Source organism: Scyliorhinus canicula, chromosome 4 (assembly GCF_902713615.1).
Source record: "Scyliorhinus canicula chromosome 4, sScyCan1.1, whole genome shotgun sequence".
In the NCBI taxonomy this organism is placed as follows: Eukaryota; Metazoa; Chordata; class Chondrichthyes; order Carcharhiniformes; family Scyliorhinidae; genus Scyliorhinus; species Scyliorhinus canicula.
This window is the reverse complement of record NC_052149.1, coordinates 27,896,926-27,915,333: the sequence shown is the minus strand read 5'-3', so window position 1 is coordinate 27,915,333 and position 18,408 is coordinate 27,896,926. Positions and strand designations below refer to the sequence as shown.

Below are 18,408 nucleotides of genomic sequence, written 5' to 3'. Positions count from 1 at the left end.
ATCCCAGAGTGTTATGGATGCTCCATTGTTGAGTATATTTAAAGATGGGATAGACAAATCTCTGGGGTCTTCGGAGTCATTGGATATGAGGACTGGTCATGAAAGTGGAGTTGAAGGCCAAGATTATGTCGAATTACAGAGCAGACCCAACAGGCCGTTGGGTCTACTCCTGCTCCAAGCTCTTATGTTCATGAGTAATGAAATAAGAGTAACGAGTAATGAAATAAGAGTAACATGATGGTGGTTTAATTGCTATAGAACTTTATTTTCCATTTACTATTTCTCCACATTATAAATGGCATTCTCATAGAATGTTTACATTTTCAAAAATGCATTTAACAGAATTCAATACTGTACATTAAGGTAAATATATTCAAATTGAATCATGCATATTACTAATCAGGAAAGTGTTTTAACCCAAACTTCACATTTATTTCATTTTACTTGGAAGGAAACAAGATCGCAGATTGCATATAATACCAGTTCACAATTCTACTTTGATAACAAAAAATTTGCATTTACTGGTCAGCCAACAAAATTCAAAACAAATCTCGTTAAGTTTAGGTTTAATATTTTGAAATTGTGATTCTACTTTATTTTAAACAAGCATTTAAAAATACCATACTTAAATTTAAGACAAAGTTATTTTGTCAAAAAATAATTTGAATTTTTTTTTAAAAAAAGGGTCTATTTTCAGCAATCAGCAGTAAAAAATGTGAAACCATTCTCTGCAATTCAAAAGAATAGTAAATTTTTGGTGCTCATTTGGTCCAGTATGTCAGTTAAGTACAATTTGTTCTAGCCCACGACTATTCCAAAATACTCCTAGAAATTACAGTCCAAAATATTTAACAGAGCTTGGTCGAAGAAATGCTGCTTGTGGATGCACATCAAGTCCACATTTCCACGATGCGCTTAATCACAATATTCTTTAAAAGCCAAATACCACATTTTTTCATCAATGGCTTAATTATTAAGGATTCAATAAACGTGTACTTTTATCATCAAATAATGTAAGTTATTACCCTCAAAAAGGCACAAACTATCAAGGAAAAAAAATGTTAAAAAAGCAGGTATAATATTTGAAAATTTTAAGAATCCCAGATATTTAGTTTCTAAAAGTAACATTTGCATAAAAGAATGTATAACAATGCAAAAAATTACAAATGTTACACAGATTGGGCTGTAGTTCTTAAGATAGAAGGCAATACACTCCTACCAGCTGAATATACTGGCCCATTAAAATGAATTGTAGGTGGAATTGGTCTTTGGCGTTTGCACATAATGGAAGTGAAGTGCATGGAAAAGAAAATGGGTGGGTGTGAAATGCATATAAGAAAATAATAAGAGTTATACGACCCTTCAAACCCACACTGCCATATGACAAGATCTACCGTTACTCTACCTTCCTGCCCGATTCCCTTACAGACAGAAATACAGCCTTTAAACATACACATTGACTCACATTCACAGCCTTCCGTGATACATAATTCCAAAGATTCACATTCACCATCTTAGTGAAGAAATTCCTCCTTACCACAGTCTGAAATGATTGACCCATTATACTGAGTCTACGTTCCCCAGTTCTGGACTTTCCAGCCTGCTGCTGATTAGCTAATGACTGTTTAGTACTACTGCTAGAGCCCAATTTCAACCCAAATATGTTTTCATTTCAAATAATGTATGGCTGAGGTTCCATGGTGTAATGGTGGGCACTCTGGACACTGAACCCAGCGATCGGAGTTCAAATCTCGGTGGAACCTTCCCTTTTGGGGGCTGGTTTAGCTCACTGAGCTAAATCACTGGCTTTTAAAGCAGACCAAGCAGGCCAGCAGCACGGTTCGATTCTCGTACCAGCCTCCCCGGACAGGCGCTGGAATGTGGCGACTAGGGGCTTTTCACAGTAACTTCATTGAAGCCTACTCGTGACAATAAGCGATTTTCATTTCATTTCATAAAGTAAAAAAAAGACTAAAATTGTCCAATGGCACAATTTACTGCACTGATGTGACGGCACCCACAATTTCCAACAGAATTCCCCAACCAGGGGGAGCATGGGAGAGAAAAAGGTTCATTTATAAAACTGTCTAAAATGATTGTTATTCTACACAATTTATTTAAGGCAGTTAAATTCATTTAAGTAAATACCCTTTGAATTTGTGGTGAATGATTATTCAGAATCATTTATTTGCATTGATAGCTGATTTTGCAAATGCATTAACTTAAGCATTACCTGAAGTTTAAAATTGGATAATTCCAATGATCTGTTTATTCTTTGGATTGTAGAATGTTCAAGTCATCAAAATAATTAAAAAATGCAAAAAGGGTAAATAATGTTCCATCAAAAGGTTTAAAAACATTAAAGAGTTCAGTATTTTTTCTTTAAATGCACATGTACACGTTCTAATCAGAGAAAAGTAATACTTATACGCAGAAGCTTGACCAAATTCCAGATTTGTTTCTATGTGCTTTGTTTACCATTCTTGTCTGCTTTCATCTCAGTCTGTTGTGAGGCCAGGAATGACTCCCATGTAGCTAGACACTAAATAGAAAAATAATTTAAAAATATAGAATTGGTAGCTTCAAACAAAAAAGTATACATATCAGCAACCGGAAACAAAATCAACAATTCTGCAAACCGATGTTGGGGACTATGGAAAGATCAAGTGGGATGATATTTCAGGTGTGTGTACAGACCCTTTATCATCACTGGGAAAGAGGCTGAATCTGAAACTTTAACTGACTCATTCTCTCCACACATGCCAACTGACCTACAGAATATAACAAGATTAACCAGGTATCTGAACCACTGTAAAAAAACATGCTATAAAAGTAGGAAAACTGCTATTACACTAAACCAGTTTTAGAGGCATGCATACGAGAAGTCAAGATAAATGTAGTCCTGAAATCAAGCAGGATTGGAGAGTAAGTGAACAATGATGCTCTTTCCTATGAACTTAGTTGCTCCTCCAGAACCATTATGACAGGGATATTTATTGAACATAAAAGTTTCAGGATTTTTAATTATTTAATAGTAAACAGAAAATTGATGACAACTTGTACATAAAAGACAACAGAAAGAAGAATTTCACTATTCTCAATCAAACTTCAGTATCAGCCATCAAAATTACTACACAGATCTGGGCACCATGGCATAGAAGATTTATCTAAAATGTGACAATTAAAATCCCAAAACAACCTCATTTTCATTCTTCTCGGAAACTATTTTCCACCACACTTTTGTCGATGAAATATAATCTGCACTTAAATATTTTTTTTTTTTTTTTTTTAAAGTGTTCACAGTTGAAAAGGTCAATTTAGAGGACCCAGTAGTGGATGAGAATTCACCTGAGGAAGGAGCAGTGCTCCGAAAGCTAGTGATTCGAAACAAACCTGTTGGACATTAACCTGGCGTTGTAAGACTTCTTACTGTGCTCACCCCAGTCCAATGCCAGCATCTCCACATCATGAATATTTTTAAGGCAGAAGTAGATAGATTCTTGACTATTAAACAAGGTAGATGTGAATGTGAAGTTGAGGTCACAATCATCAGGTATGATCTTATTGAATGGTGAAGCAGACTCGAGGGGCCGAATAGTCTAGACCTGCTCCTTTTTATATGCTCGTATGGATCAAAACATTTGGGAAGCATTGCTACAGCCATTCACAGGAATTCAATATTTTTATTTAATACCAATTGAGATTCCTAATCAGTTAGCAATTGAGCCCAAATTAGCTTGTGCAGGGACTAGCAGTTACTGCTGAAGAAACACACAGAACCAAAGAGCTGCACTCCCAAATGTTGTATCGTGCAGTGAAGATGACATTCTCCACAATTCACTGAAAAATAGATCCTGACTGGGTGTCAGGTGGGCAAATACAAGTCTATGGTGAATCAAGTAGTATGGTGAACTAAATGCAGGCTTTACTTTGCCTTTACCGACTCTCAGTTCCAAGCACTATTGCAGCTTTGATTTTCTATTTTAAAAATTGCTTTTACAATAATGCTTATGTTTTGCTATAAAAAAAGACCAGCACACTTATGTTTTGAGGGCATTTTGTTCCCTGTGTTATTTAGTATTCTTCATTCATTACTAAAGTGTATTTTACCCACTGCAGAAGAATCTGAATTTAAAAGTTTCTTACCCTTTCAAAATAATGAATATTATTTTCAGCTGCAGTTTGGAAAGCAGATTGTAAGTCATTCTGCATGTTGATAGACCATCTTTCCCAGTCCGCTTTCAAATCGCTATTGGCACATTCTACTTTATCCTCAAGTTGCCCAATATCCGCCTGAAGCTAAAACAAAATTATTTACATTAATCTGCAAGCATGCCTGGAACATAAGCTGATTTTAGCCGATACCAAACAAAAACGCAGGAACATGAAATACTCGTGAATAGACAGAATTGAATCCCACTGATCCTTTACAATTCATCTAGGTTTGAAAAAGGGTGAAAATTACACCTCGAAAATTACGTAATATTGAGTGCTACAAAAATATACATAACTAGGCATGAATTTAATACATATATTCAAAACTGTCAGTTGTTTGTAAGGCATTGTGCCAATATATTCCCCAAAATATACGATATGAAATAGCCATAAGAGAGGATGATTAGTAAAGTGATCAATTCAGAAATAAAATCTCATATACATTGATGTTAGCCTTTAGGTCTATCACGTGTACAACAGCTGTAGTAAATTGTTCATTATTCTTGCTTGACAGAATGGGTATAATTAAATCAGTAAAATCAATGCAATTCTTCAGAGAACTAAGCAACCTCAAGACAAGGTGAATTTACTTTATACATATTCAAAATTAATTTGTCCCCACCAATAAGTTTTTGACTGCTTTATTGGAAACATTCAAAATGGCAGTAGTTCCAGTTTAGAAGCATTATCCAACAGCAAGAATCAAAAATCTTAGGCAGCGCGGTGGCACAGTGGGTTAGCCCTGTTGCCTCACTGCGCCAAAGTCCCAGGTTCGAATCCCGGCTCTGGCTCACTGTCAGTGTGGAGTTTGCCCATTCTTCCCGTGTTTGCGTGGGTTTCGTGCCCACAACCCAAAGATGGGCAGGCTAGGTGGATTGGCCACGTTAAATTGCCCCTTAATTGGATAAAATTAATTGGATACTCTAAATTTATATTAAAAATCTTCCAAGGTTCCACTTTCATTTCCTGTAACTTGCTCTGCCAAGAACTTTGGCAAAATCAAAGTCAGATGAACTGGAATCCATTTCTAAATTCTGTTCCATCTGTTGACATTTTACTTGACTCAATAAATCCAAGTGCCAAAGTTCTATCAAGACTTCCATGCTACTCCCACAGATACAAGTGACCAGATTGATAGTACATAATAATGCAAATGCATAAATGTGCTTTTTGAATTTAGTGATTAATTTGTGCATTTCTGAAAAAAAAGATTCCAACTAAACCAATAAGTAATTAAAAGATAGAAGATGACTTTCCCTTGTTGCAGGCTACGTAAAACAAATTTCAGTGTTTAGGTCTTTGTGCAGCATTAGGGGTGGTTCCTTTTGACACAGATTATAGCAGCTTGATATACAGTATCACATGTGTTTTTTGAAAATATTACTCTCTAAATTCTGTAAGCAGCTTCGCCACAAGAATGGTCCAGATGCAAGTCCTCAGAAACTGAGGTGCAAAATTGCTAAACTGAAATTGAGATTGAACAACTGAATAACATTAGATCCACTCTCCATAGGTTTGGTCTGTTTCATCTGATTGAAATTTGCCAAGTACAGAGCTCTGTCCTTTAGTTTCACTATCCAACCTTGTAAGACTTGGAGAAGGCCCACAATAATGTATGTGTCTCATATTCTGCACTCCATGCCACATTGGTTAGGTGATATTTGAAACAAGCATTAAGCCCATTGTCTATGTAAATTGTGGGGCCTGAGATAATACATGGCAGGGGAGGCAGTTGCTGACAATGGGGTTAATGCTTATTTCAGGGTCTACTGAAACACTGCATGATTTCAGTGCCATGCATGCTGAAATCAGTTTTCCCCACAAACAGCAGCGAAACCAACAGATGTTTCAGTACCCTGCTTAATTCAAAGTCTTGTGCATCTCCTTCAGGTAAATTGCATGTGTGGCTTGTGAGCATGGCCTCTTATATAGCAGAGCATTTGACGATTAGAACTACACAAGATATGATTTTGTTCAAAAGTCAGTAGGAGGGCCCAAATAAAAAAAAATAGCACCAATTGTGTAATGCAGAACACGGATTTCTCATTTGATTACGGAATGGATCAGCACAGAGATGCATACATGCGATACCCATTATACGTTTCACCTAACCAGCTCCCAGGGTCAGCAAAGGTCCAAAATGGTAGATCTTCGTGGGAATGGAAAAAGGTCTTTTAAATTGAGACTGATCATCAGCAAGAAATTTAAGACACTGGCTTGTACTAGAGTCATACATTACATTAATTGGCAAATACATCATTTTATTCTTGACGGCTAGATATTAATGATATAACAATGCATGACAAAGGAGGGACAGTATTTACCACACCATCTCACTTCTGTTCTGGTCAGTGTCATTTTGTCCTGGATACTGAAATGGGAAATACTGAAAAATGTGCTAGAAAGAGGCGGGCATCTCGTTAGCACAGGGAAATTGAGTTCCCAGTATGGTTTTAAGAACCTGATGCAATTTTGAAAAATTTTGAAATAGGCATACACATATTGGTACATGACACTAAGTAATCTAACCAGGGACCCTCAAGAGGTTGTTGGTCATAAAGAAAATATTTTGAAGAGCGTGTAAATTATTTTTATGGAGTCAAGTTCAGAATATACTACTGGCAGCTCACTGGTTATGCATATTGTCAACATTACAGTGATTACACTTCAAAAGTAAATCATTGGCTGTAAAGCACATTGCTGATGCTGAGGTCGTCAAAGGCCTGATACAAGCGTAATTCTTTTTAAATTTCAATATTATTTATCAAGGTTCTTTTGAAAACATTTTTCAAACCTGCGACCCCTTACCACCAGGACAAGGACCGCAGATGCATAGAACAACTCAGCCTCCAAGTTCCCCTCCAAGTGCTCACTAACCCAACTTGGAACTATATCCCCATTCCTTCACTGTTGCCGTGTCAAAATCCTGGAAACTCGTTCCTATTGGCTCTGCACCAAGCCATAGCTCACTCCGCTGTCTCCCATCCAGCACAAGTGGTCACATGATTATGTACCCCATCTTTCTAAAAACAAAAGTCCATTCATATGAACAAGATCAAGCAACAAAACTAATCATGTAATACATAATTTGTGGGTTAACTATATTCAAATATATATGCACAGTAGGGGGTGGTGTGACACAACATGTTGAAATAAGATACTAAATCTGCACATATTTAGCGACGGAGCTCAGCCATTCCATCCTTTGGGGGTTACAGAGCACAAACCATATGCATTCCCAAGGCAGAATGGAAAAATCTGAGAGCAGCCACTCTCATTTGCCTCCAAGCATTTACTGAAAGCAACATTTTACAGTGAGACCCACCTCTCCAGCTTGCATGGTGTGCGGTAGGAAACCTGCTATTGTTAAAAAAATTGAAATAATATAGTTACTAAAGTTGAAGCCCCCACTTTAATAAAATATGCTATAATCATTTTACCTTACTCTGGTTTATATTTTTATTATGTAGCAACAGTCTTAGAATCAAAGAGTATATACTTGCCAGATAAAATTTCATTACAATACTTGGTATTTTGGTTGGAGTGCCATCTATTGATGGTTAGTAATATTGTACAGAGTGTTCTCACAATAGTAACATTGTACATTGGTAATTTATAAAACTGACAATCAGAAAGCACATTACTAAATAATTTTCAGGAAGACTTGTAATTATGCAGCTCCTCCCACAGGATATGCTAAAGCACTCTGCAGGCAATGGATTACTTTTGAAGCGCAGTCACTGTTGTAATGTAGGAAATGCAGCAACCAAAAAGCAAAGTCCCACAAACAGCAATGTGATAATGAACAGATAAATCTGTTTTGTATATTAACATAGAACTGTACAGCACAGTACAGGCCTTTCGGCTCATGATGTTGTGCCGAACTAGTCTGAAACTAAGATCAAATCAACCTACTCCCAATCGTTCTAGTGCACGCCATATGCTTATCCAATAACCGCTTGAAAGTTCCTAAAGTGTATGACTCCACGACCATAGCTGGGAGTGCGTTCCACGCCCCAACCACTTTCTGAGTAAAGAAGCTACCTCTGACATCCCTCCTACATTTTCCACCATGAACCTTATAGTTATGCCCCCTTGTAACAGCTACCTATACCTCTCATCATCTTTTACACCTCAATTAAGTCACCTCTCATCAAACAAAGGGATAATAGCTGGCCAGGACACCGTGGATAACTTTTCTTCTTATAAATTGTGCCATGGAATCTTTTAAGTCCACCTGAGGTGGTATTCACGACCCCTGTTTAATGCCTCGTCCAAAAGATTGCACCTCGGTCAGGCATACTCCCTTCCAGTACTGCACTGCAGTGTCAGCTTGGGTTTCTGTGTGACAATTGATCCGACAACCTTACAAGAAAAATGGTGAGATTTCTACCAAGTGACCAATGGCTGACACACAATAGTTCACAGCTAATAGGGCAAATGAACATTAAGAGCCATTTTAAAATATCTAATTTACACGTTAAGAATAAAATTAAAACTAGCTGGTTTACATGCAGGTAAGAAAAATTCAATTATCTGAAGTAAAAGCATTAACTTCTTAAAATAGAATTGTTTAAAATAAAAGTTGTTAAACCGGTTTGATAAAAAGCTTTCAGAAGCAGAGAAAGTAGGACAGCTGCAAAACAACATACATGCAGCGAACCAAAGCAAACGGCATAGAATTTTGTGTGCTGCTAAATTTTGATAATAGTATATTTCTATGGGTTTTGTATAGAGTGGACTAATGTTTATGGACTTTTAAGTTAGGCACTTTTGAAATGGTCAGATGGAATTTCTGTTAAGACAATTAACAGACAAGGTAATTGGGAAACAGGAAAGCAGTTGCTTGTGAGAAGCTATACTTGATGAATTTATGATCCTAATGGTGCCTCCAAGTCTGAATTCAAGGATTTTTATGCTTTGAAAGTTTTGATCTTAATATGGCGCCCTGTATTTAAACAAACCATGTACTGCTTTAATTGATCTGTGCCAGTAGGAAAACTTTATTCCGATATGATAGGAAGTGGTCTTTAACCGTTGATTTTAATAGCTTTAGTATGAGGCTTGGGTTAAAACATTTTGACAAGAGAATGTGATCTTGCTTATTGTCACGAGTGGGCTTCAATGAAGTGACTGTGAAAAGCCCCTAGTCGCCACATTCCGGTGCCTGTTCGGGAAGGCTGGTACGGGAACAGTTTTTGACTGTTTGGCATCAAAAAGAAACCTGCCATTGGTTTGTAATGGAATGTGACCTTCTGGGGTCTGAGGAAGGAAGTGATCAAGCTGTCTCAGTTACCGATCCGTAAAGCAGAGGTTGCAAAGTTGAGGTGACACGAGATGATTTGCATCACATAGTCAATAGAAAGTGTGCATTTGGACCATTCCCCCAAAACATAAGTGTTGAAGTGAGTTATGGGGTTAAAAGTTGGAGAATTAGGGTCCTTGTTGGCACAGTTTTACCATCACTTCATTGGTGTACCTCGTCTGAGACGTAGTTCATCATTACCTTTGACACAGAGGAAAACAAACTTCAACTGTGCTGTCAGCATACAAGGAATCCTAGGCTCTTGAGGATAGAGTTTCTAGGTTATCTACACTGCTTCTTGTTAAGTATATTTACATTTTACTTAATACATTCTACTTAATTCACAAATATTAGTAATTTGTCTCTTGTAGGTCAAGCACAACTGAGGACCTTTGTGTTCGAAATAAAAAATTCAGACCATAAAGAGTTTTATACCTCAAAAATTACATTGCACAGATCAAAAGTAAACAGCAAATGAAACAAATGTAGCTCATGAGCGGCAATATATTTCCTTACATCTCTGCTTCTAATAAAAAACTGCGAAGCGCCATTTTTGTTGTAAAAATTTCACAAAAATGTAAAGATGCGGTGTTGATTTTGCGGTCAGCAATGTTCTTTGTGGGCGGGGGCGTGCTCACACCTGGCATTTGATTCAGCGCATGCAGTCTGCCTAAGAACTGTGAGAAGGATGAGACACATTGAGGCTCTTCAGCCAGATTGAAGAATCCTCACAGAGTAATCTAGAAAATGTAAGAGGAAAGCAAACTGAAAATTGTGAAGGATAGGATTGAGAGAGGAGAGACAGATAGATGGTAAAGGAAGAAAAATATAGCTTTTAAAATCTCAAACACAAATTAGCTTCCAAAGGAATGCAACTCCACACTTATAAAATTAAATATATAAGCCCAGAGACCAGATTTGGCAACAAAGAATACTTATGTCATTAAAAATTCACTTATTCCTGAATTAAGTCAAGAATAGTGGGTGGTGGTGCAACTTCACTCCACTGCATTTCAGTGCTGAGTCCATTGGCAAGGATTGTTACAATGCACCCCACAGAGCAGCAATATATTGCTGACAACAATTTTCACATTTGTGTTTAACTGCTCATGAGTACTTTGGAAGCTGTAATCCAATTTACTCCATAATGACGGTGAGCACAGACAGCCTCACCATTATTTATAATATTTATTTACGTTTTGTGTAAATAATAATGTACAATGAATAAAAATTGACAATGGTGAGATGTCACTTTGGGAGCATTGAAAAGATCTAAATAGGGCTCGGAGCCTGGGACAACTCAATCCAGCCCAGCTCCCTCCACAGACACAGGGTCCTGGCATCATCCGAACCCAAAGGAAACCACACGTGATTAAAGTTTCTACTTTTATTTTGATTATTATTCATTTCAGAGCATAAAGTCCCAGTCTGTGAGTTGCAGTTTGCTGATGGCTTTGCGTTGTCATTCCATACTAAATTCACTTTCACCAGTTTGTGCCTGGGTTTTTCCAGGCCTGCAAGGAGTTTGGACTTGGGCCAGGACATATAGACTCCACCATCGACAATCTCTCTCTGGATGTCGGTGACACCTTCACTTAGCTTTAATCAACAATTACCAGTAACCTGTCCTCTGATGTTGAAAACAGCACCAGAATTGTTAACATCATGTCTTTCACATCAAAGTTGCGAAGGTGAATGTGAGTCAACAGAAAACGAACCAAACATTCAAAGCTCTGTAACGACCAGGCTTGTGTTCTCGAAGCCCTCCATTACAGTAGCGAAGCATGGGCAACTTATGCCAAGAAAAGGAGCTGAACAGCCTCCACACTCCTCTGCCTCAGATTAATATTGGGCATCTCCTGACAGAACAGAATGTTGTGCTGTATCTGAAAGCACATCAGCGTCTAGGGATCCCCAGAATGTTATTTTTCCTCGAGTCAGCGGCAACCCTGTTGGCTGAGTCATGTGCATCAAATGGACGATGGCTGCTTTCCCAATGACATCCGGTATGGAGAGCAGCACAATGTCTGCGATACAAGGTTATCTGTAAGCGAGATCTCAAGTTGAAAAACTGAGTCGGTGAATGGGGAGTCCTTTCTGCTCACCAGAGTACATGGAGGCAGGCTGTCAGGAAAGGTGTGGAAAAAGCTGAGGCCAAAAGAAATGACCAGATGGAGGAAAAGAGAGCCCGCTGGAAGGGAAAATGGTCGACCTAAGGCCAACATTATTCATCTGTGCCAGCTGTGGAAGTGTTTACCACTCACAAATCAGCCTCTACAGCCACAACAGACAACGTTCAACCCAGAAGTCATACATGTCTGGCGGCATCTCCCCGGGTGATGCAACTTGTTTATCATATACTGCTCTATCCCTCTTAAGTCAACGCTGTGTCATATTGTATTGTTTAGTAAGCAATCATATGGCGAACAGAGGCAGTTATTCTCTAACACCACCACTGCCATTTTCACCATAATTGATACATATTTGTTGTTGCCGCAAAGAGAAAAAGTTGTTCATGGAGGTGCCGCACTTGAAGTTCGCAAAAACTAGTGCAGGGTTCAAGAGATGTTGCTTTTGTAAGGTAAGATGGTGAACTCCTCAAGAGCCCGTAAAATGCTCCACTAATCTCACTGCTTAACATTTCACCAGCAAATAGTGTTATCTGAATATACAACCCTCCCCTTTTACTCCTTCAGTGCCAACGATTTCTCTAAAACATTTGAACAGATCCAACACAATATTAATTACATCATCATGTTATTTATACATATATACATCAGTAAGACAGTCTCTTCGGGGGACGTCTGTCTCGTTTGGACAATATCCGATGTTCAGGAATTTAGTCCTTTTGAGCTCACGCAAGTGTCCCCTGTTCATTTGTTGGTAGTATTTCTTGTGAAACTAACTCAGTGTCTGTCTCTGTTGGTAGTGACGATTCTGCAGTAACGGATTCAGTAATTTCTGCAGATGTAGATCTCAGTCCTGTCATCTCACTGTCCATACATTCCGATGTGAATATTTCTGGTGAAGACTCTGTACATTCACTTTGTGAAGCTAATAACTGGTTAGTGTGCCAATGCTAAAGCCGTTCATAGTCTGTTTGAACTGTGTAAAATAGCAGACTTGTCTTTGCTAGAATGATGGCTGAGGTCATTATTCTATTGAGGTCCCCTGAATGAGGTCTAATTGTGTTCTGAATTTCCTCTTTAATAGTAGCATCGTTGGTGAGCTTTGAGTTGTTGAACACGTGGAATTTCTTTATGACATTAGAAAGTTGTTCATAGAATCCCTACAGTGCAGGAGGCCATTTGGCCCATCGAGTCTGCACCGACCCTCCCAAAAGAGCCCAATACCCTGCCCTATCCTGTAACTCCATAATCCCGCCAAATGGTTGGACACTAAGGGGCAATTTAGCATGGTCAATCCACCTCTGCTGCACATCTCTGAACTGTGGGAGGAAACCAGAGCATCCAGAGGAAACCCATTCAAACTCGGGGAGAATGTGCAAACTCCACACAATCACCAGCGGTCGGTATCGAACCAGTGTCCCTGGCGCTGCGAGACGGCAATGCTAACCACTGCGCCACTCATGTTAACACATCTGGGTAAAGAACTTGGTTTCTCAATGCCTTTACTGCGTGTTTGAGCAATTGCACAAAGCATTTGGCTAACCCATTGGTTGCTGGATATATGGAGCAGAATTAATATGGCAGTTACCAATCCCCTTCAAGTAATCTTCAAACTCTGTTATGTAACTTTTGTCCCATTATTACTCAAGTTGCTCCTGCTTTCTGAACCTTGCAAAACCTCATCTAGTCTCAAAATTGTTTGTTCCATTGTTGTGGACTTCAGGATTGCAACTTCTGGCTATTTAGAATGTGCGTTGACAATCACTAGGAACAAACAGCACGGTAGCATGGTGGTTAGCATAAATGCTTCACAGCTCCAGGGTCCCAGGTTCGATTCCCGGCTGGGTCACTGTCTGTGCGGAGTCTGCACATCCTCCCCGTATGTGCGTGGGTTTCCTCCGGGTGCTCCGGTTTCCTCCCACAGTCCAAAGATGTGCGGGTTAGGTGGATTGGCCATGCTAAATTGCCCATAGTGTCTTAAAAAGTAAGGTTAAGTAGGGGGTTGTTGGGTTACGGGTATAGGGTGGATACGTGGGTTTGAGTAGGGTGAGCATGGCTCGGCACAACATCGAGGGCCGAAGGGCCTGTTCTGTGCTGTACTGTTCTATGTTCTAAATGCCCCTCAATTGGACCAGCATGGTCAATATGAATTCTCTGCCATGGCTGTGCAGGCCATTCCCATGTATATAAAGGTTAAAGGGGGTGGAATATTCCTGAATGTAGAGCAAGACTGGCATAGCCCCACTTATTCTTCAATTTGGGCATCTAATCCTGGCCACTAGAAGTAGCTGCGTGCCAACTCCTTCATCCTAACCACACCAGGATGTCCTTCATTCCGCTGTTCAAGGATTCGGTTTCGCAGACATGGCGGAACAATTACTCAACTACCCACAGAAGAACACCACTCTGAACTATCAACTCAAGTCACCTCGTGGTGTAAGGCTTGAGGTCGGGATTCTATCAGTGCATGTTTGTTAAAATGCCTTTTTGGATCATATCCGTAACCTGCCCCATCACTGGATCGGTGTATGTATACTTCTGTACTTGAGATTAAGTTACCGGATGTTTTCAACATGAGAGAAACAAAAGATATTTACAAAATTTGCATCAGATTCTTGTTTGACTTTCTCAACTTACCTGACTTGTAATGGCAGGCTAGCGGCACAATTCAGTGGCCCCATCGCGCCCGCTTTAAGTGTCAGGACGAGGCCACTGAATCTCGCAAGTTTGCAAAACGTTTCATGAGATCCAATGGAATCTCACGAGAAGTCGCGATCTGGATCTTACCCTCACTGGACGTGGTTCAGATCAGCATATGTAAATGAGCCATACAACTCATTTAAATACAAATTTATTGGATTCTCCTGGTGTCCGGGACTTAACTGCCGCGCTTGTGAATCCTTGCCAGGGAGCCATTTAGTACAGTTCCACACAAACATGGACCTGACACAACAGCACCCGGAGGGGGGTGGTCTCACGGGCCCCCAGACACTGCAAGCCTGGCACCCTGCTGACCTCCTCCTAACAAAAACATGCTGAATGTTCTTCATTCATCCCCGCCTCTCCAAATGCAGATTAATTCTGTCTCTCTTTCTTCCAATAGTTTCCCCACTGCTGAGGTTAGACTGACTGGCCTGTAGTTTCCTGGTTTATCCCTTCCTCCCTTTTTGAACAATGGTACCATATTGGCTATCTTCCAGCACCAGAGAGGAATTTCTGCTAGAGCATGCATCACCTCCTCCAGCATTTGCTTGAAAGATAACAAAGTGATTTCAGCTTTTACACCATTTTTAAAACAAAATGCTGAAGTTGTACCTGGGCTAAATCGCTGGCTTTGAAAGCAGACCAAGGCAAGCCAGCAGCACGGTTCGATTCCCGTAACAGCCTCCCCGAACAGGCGCCGGAATGTGGCGACTAGGGGCTTTTCGCAGTAACTTCATTTGAAGCCTACTTGTGACAATAAGCGATTTTCATTTCTTCTGAACTATGTATGTTTCCCTGAAGACAGTTACTTTTTGAAATCCTTATTTCACAATAGCGGCTGTCGCGATCAACTGATTGAATTGTCAACGCCTCTCTACGATTTGAACTGTTTTCTTTGGGTTTTTTTAAAACTTGCAACAAACTCATTGATTTTCAACCTGAGTCTCGACAATGGTTTTCTTCAAACCTCCAAATCTTCGTCAATAGTTGTTTATGACCTGAATCCCCATTGCAGGTTTCTCTTCTGTTATACATTTGTTGTGGCCACAAAGAGAAAAATTAAGACGATGTACCATGCTTTAAGTTTGTAAAAACATAGTGGAGTATTTATTAAGAGATGTGCCTTTGACAGAGTAAGATGGCAAACTCCCCAACACTCCGCTGACATCATAAGGTATCACATGACATTTCACCAGTCAATAGTGTTACTTGAATACATAACAGATATGCGGTTTGATTAATTCAAAGATGGGTAATATAGCTGATTGTGATTTCCTTTCTAAAAAGGTCTTCCCATCAACAATGTACTTCAAGTATATAGGTGAGCATTTCTGTAGGCGATAATTAGGTAAGTAGGGTGCCTAAAGTGAGACATTAAAAATCAATCTCTCTCATAATGGGCATGCCATTGCGTTTGAGGTTACTTATGTGCTCAATAATGAATTTAACAAGGGGCTGTGCCATATATCGGAAGAAAGCTCATTCAGGATTTAAAATTTAGATCATGTAGTCAAATTAAAATCCACAATCACTTTTAATTACTGGAGTCATGCCTGGTGTCGGTACATTAAAAACAAATTAAGGTTAATTTTTTTTAGCTGCTAGGTGATGTAGGCTATTTATTGCAGTTTTTCAGATACAGCAAATTTGTTCACACAATGCTTTTGTTCCCTCAGTTCAGATTTGCATTTTAAACAGACGGAAAAGTGTCCTAAGCTGTTTTGACTGTGAGCAATGCAGTCATTCGATGCCAATGACCACAACACTACTGATTCTCTGCAGTGTATTTTGTTCGACAGGGTACTTGATCTAATTTCATCGAATGAAGTCAGGCAGAAATGTCGGGGGGGGGGGGGGGGGGGGGATGCATTTTGGTGAATAACTCAGTAAAGATTTAAAGTAGTTATGGAACATGATAAAGATAGACCAAAATAAAGGTTCTGAACTGAGGGAAGGCTGGTTTTAATAGGATAAGACTTGCCAAAGTGGACTGGAAGCATCTATTGTTGGAAAATCCACATCAGAGCAGTGAGAGTCACTGAAAAAGGAATGAGAGAGAGTACAAAGCCAACATGTTCCTGTAAAGGTAAAGGGTGGGACCAGAAAGTCCAGAGAACCTGGACGTCAAGGGAAATACAGGATTGGATAAGGGAAGAAAGGGAGGTTTATGGCAGATACAGGGGACTGAAAACAGTGGAGTCCTAGAGGAGTATAGAAAGGAGGGCTTACTGAAAGAAATCAGGAGAGCAAAGACGGGGTAAAATAAAGGAAACTCCCACTGTGTTTTATAAAAATATCAAAGGCAAGGGGGTAACCAGGGAAAGAGTAGGGGCCATGAGTAACCAAAGTGGCAATCCGAGTCTGGCGCCAAAAGATGTAGGTGAGATATTCAATGAGTATTTTGCATGTGTTCACTATGGAGAAGGATGATGTGGTATAGAAATAAAGGACTGTGATATAATTGAACAGATTAGCATTGAGAGGTAGGAGGTGTTAGCAATTTTAGTAGGCTTAAAAGCAGATAAATCCCCAAGCACTGGTGAGATGATTCCTAGGCTGCAGTGTGAGGTAAGGGAGGAGATTGCAGATTGCCACAGGTGAAGTGCCAGACGGCGCAGGCCACGCGTGGTCCCAGCGTTCGAGAACCTGCCGTGACAGCTGCAGGCAGTGACCAGAGACGCCACACTAGGCCGGGATCCATGCCGCTGGCCGGGGGCTTCTGTTAGGGCTAGGGGCAGTGGTGGGTGGGGCATGGCCAGGGGTGGGTTTTGGGGTCGGGGTGAGCTTATACGCGATCCAGCACTGCTGGCGCCATGTTTCCCGGCGCGACCAGTCGGGGTATAGGCGTGCCCGGCCGCTGCTTGTCAGCTCTGCGCATGTGCGGCCCAGGACCCGTCGATTATCCGGCCGTTCTCCGCGCGTGTTCCATGCGGCACCGGTGCTTGTCCCTCACCAGTACCGGAAATCGTTGAGGGATTCGTGCCGATTTTCCCATCGTGGAGCACCACGGATTCTCCGTTCCTGGCTGCAGAAACGGAGAATCTTACCCCATGTCTTTGACAAGGGGAGATCATGTCTAACAAATTTGACTGAATTTTTCACGGTAGTGACTAGGTGTGTAGATTAGGGCAGCCTAGTTGATGTTGTCTACAAGGACTTCAGAAAGGCTTTTGACAAGGTCCCACATTGGAGACTGGTCAAGATAAGAGCCCGTGGGATACAGGGAAATCTGGATCCAAAAATGGCTTACTGGCAGGAGGCAAAGGGTGTTGGTCGAATGCTGGTTTTGACACTAGAAGCCTGTATTGAGTGATGTACCGCGGGGATCGATGTTGGATTCCTTGCTGTTTGTAGTGTACATTAATGATCTAGATGTGAAAGTAGGAGGTATGATCAGTAACTGTGCAGATAACACAAATTGGTGGTGTGATAAATAGCGAGAGAGATAATCATGAGAGAGTACAGCATGATATAGGAGGCTGGTTAGGTCGGCTGAACAGTAGCAAATGGAATTTAACCTTCAACGGTGTGAGGTGATGCATTTTGGGGGGATATAACAAGGCAAGAGAATACACAATGAATGGTAGGATGCTAGGAAGTATAGAAGACCAGAGGGTCATTGGGGTTCACGTCCACAGGTTTCTGAGGCAGCAGGACAGATAGACGAGGTGGTTAAAGAAGCATATGAGATACTTGCCTTCATAAGCTGAGGCACAGAATATACGGGCAGGCTGGTTAGGATGGAGCTGTATAAAACGCTTGTTAAGCCACAGCTAGAGTATTGTGTGCCTTTCTGGTCGCCACACAATAGGAAGGATGTTCTTGCACTAGAAAATATACCAGGATGTTGCCTAGGCTGGAGCATTTCAACTGTGAAGAGAAACTGGTTCGGTTGGGATTGTTCTCCTTGGTGCAGAGAAGGCTGAGGAGGGACCTGATCGAGGGGTACAAAAATATGAGGGACATTGACAGGAAGAGTCAATGGGAGAGTCTGGGAAAGGGGAACTGTGGGGACACATATGGACGATTTTAAAAAGCTCCCCACTGAACGGAACA

General features: G+C 40.4%; 1 protein-coding gene across 1 annotated transcript in view; it reads right to left on the bottom strand.

Annotated features, from left to right (window-relative positions):
- Positions 1-238: 238 nt before the first annotated feature.
- snx7 (sorting nexin 7) overlaps positions 239-18,408 on the bottom strand; it is an 86,757-nt gene continuing 68,587 nt past the window's right edge. Inside the window, exons 9-10 of the mRNA XM_038793916.1 lie at positions 4,147-4,299; positions 239-2,542 (exon numbers count right to left, since the gene is read on the bottom strand). Coding sequence (XP_038649844.1) covers positions 2,462-2,542; positions 4,147-4,299 — 234 coding nt within the window. The 3' untranslated portion in view covers positions 239-2,461. The remainder of the gene's footprint in view (positions 2,543-4,146; positions 4,300-18,408) is intronic.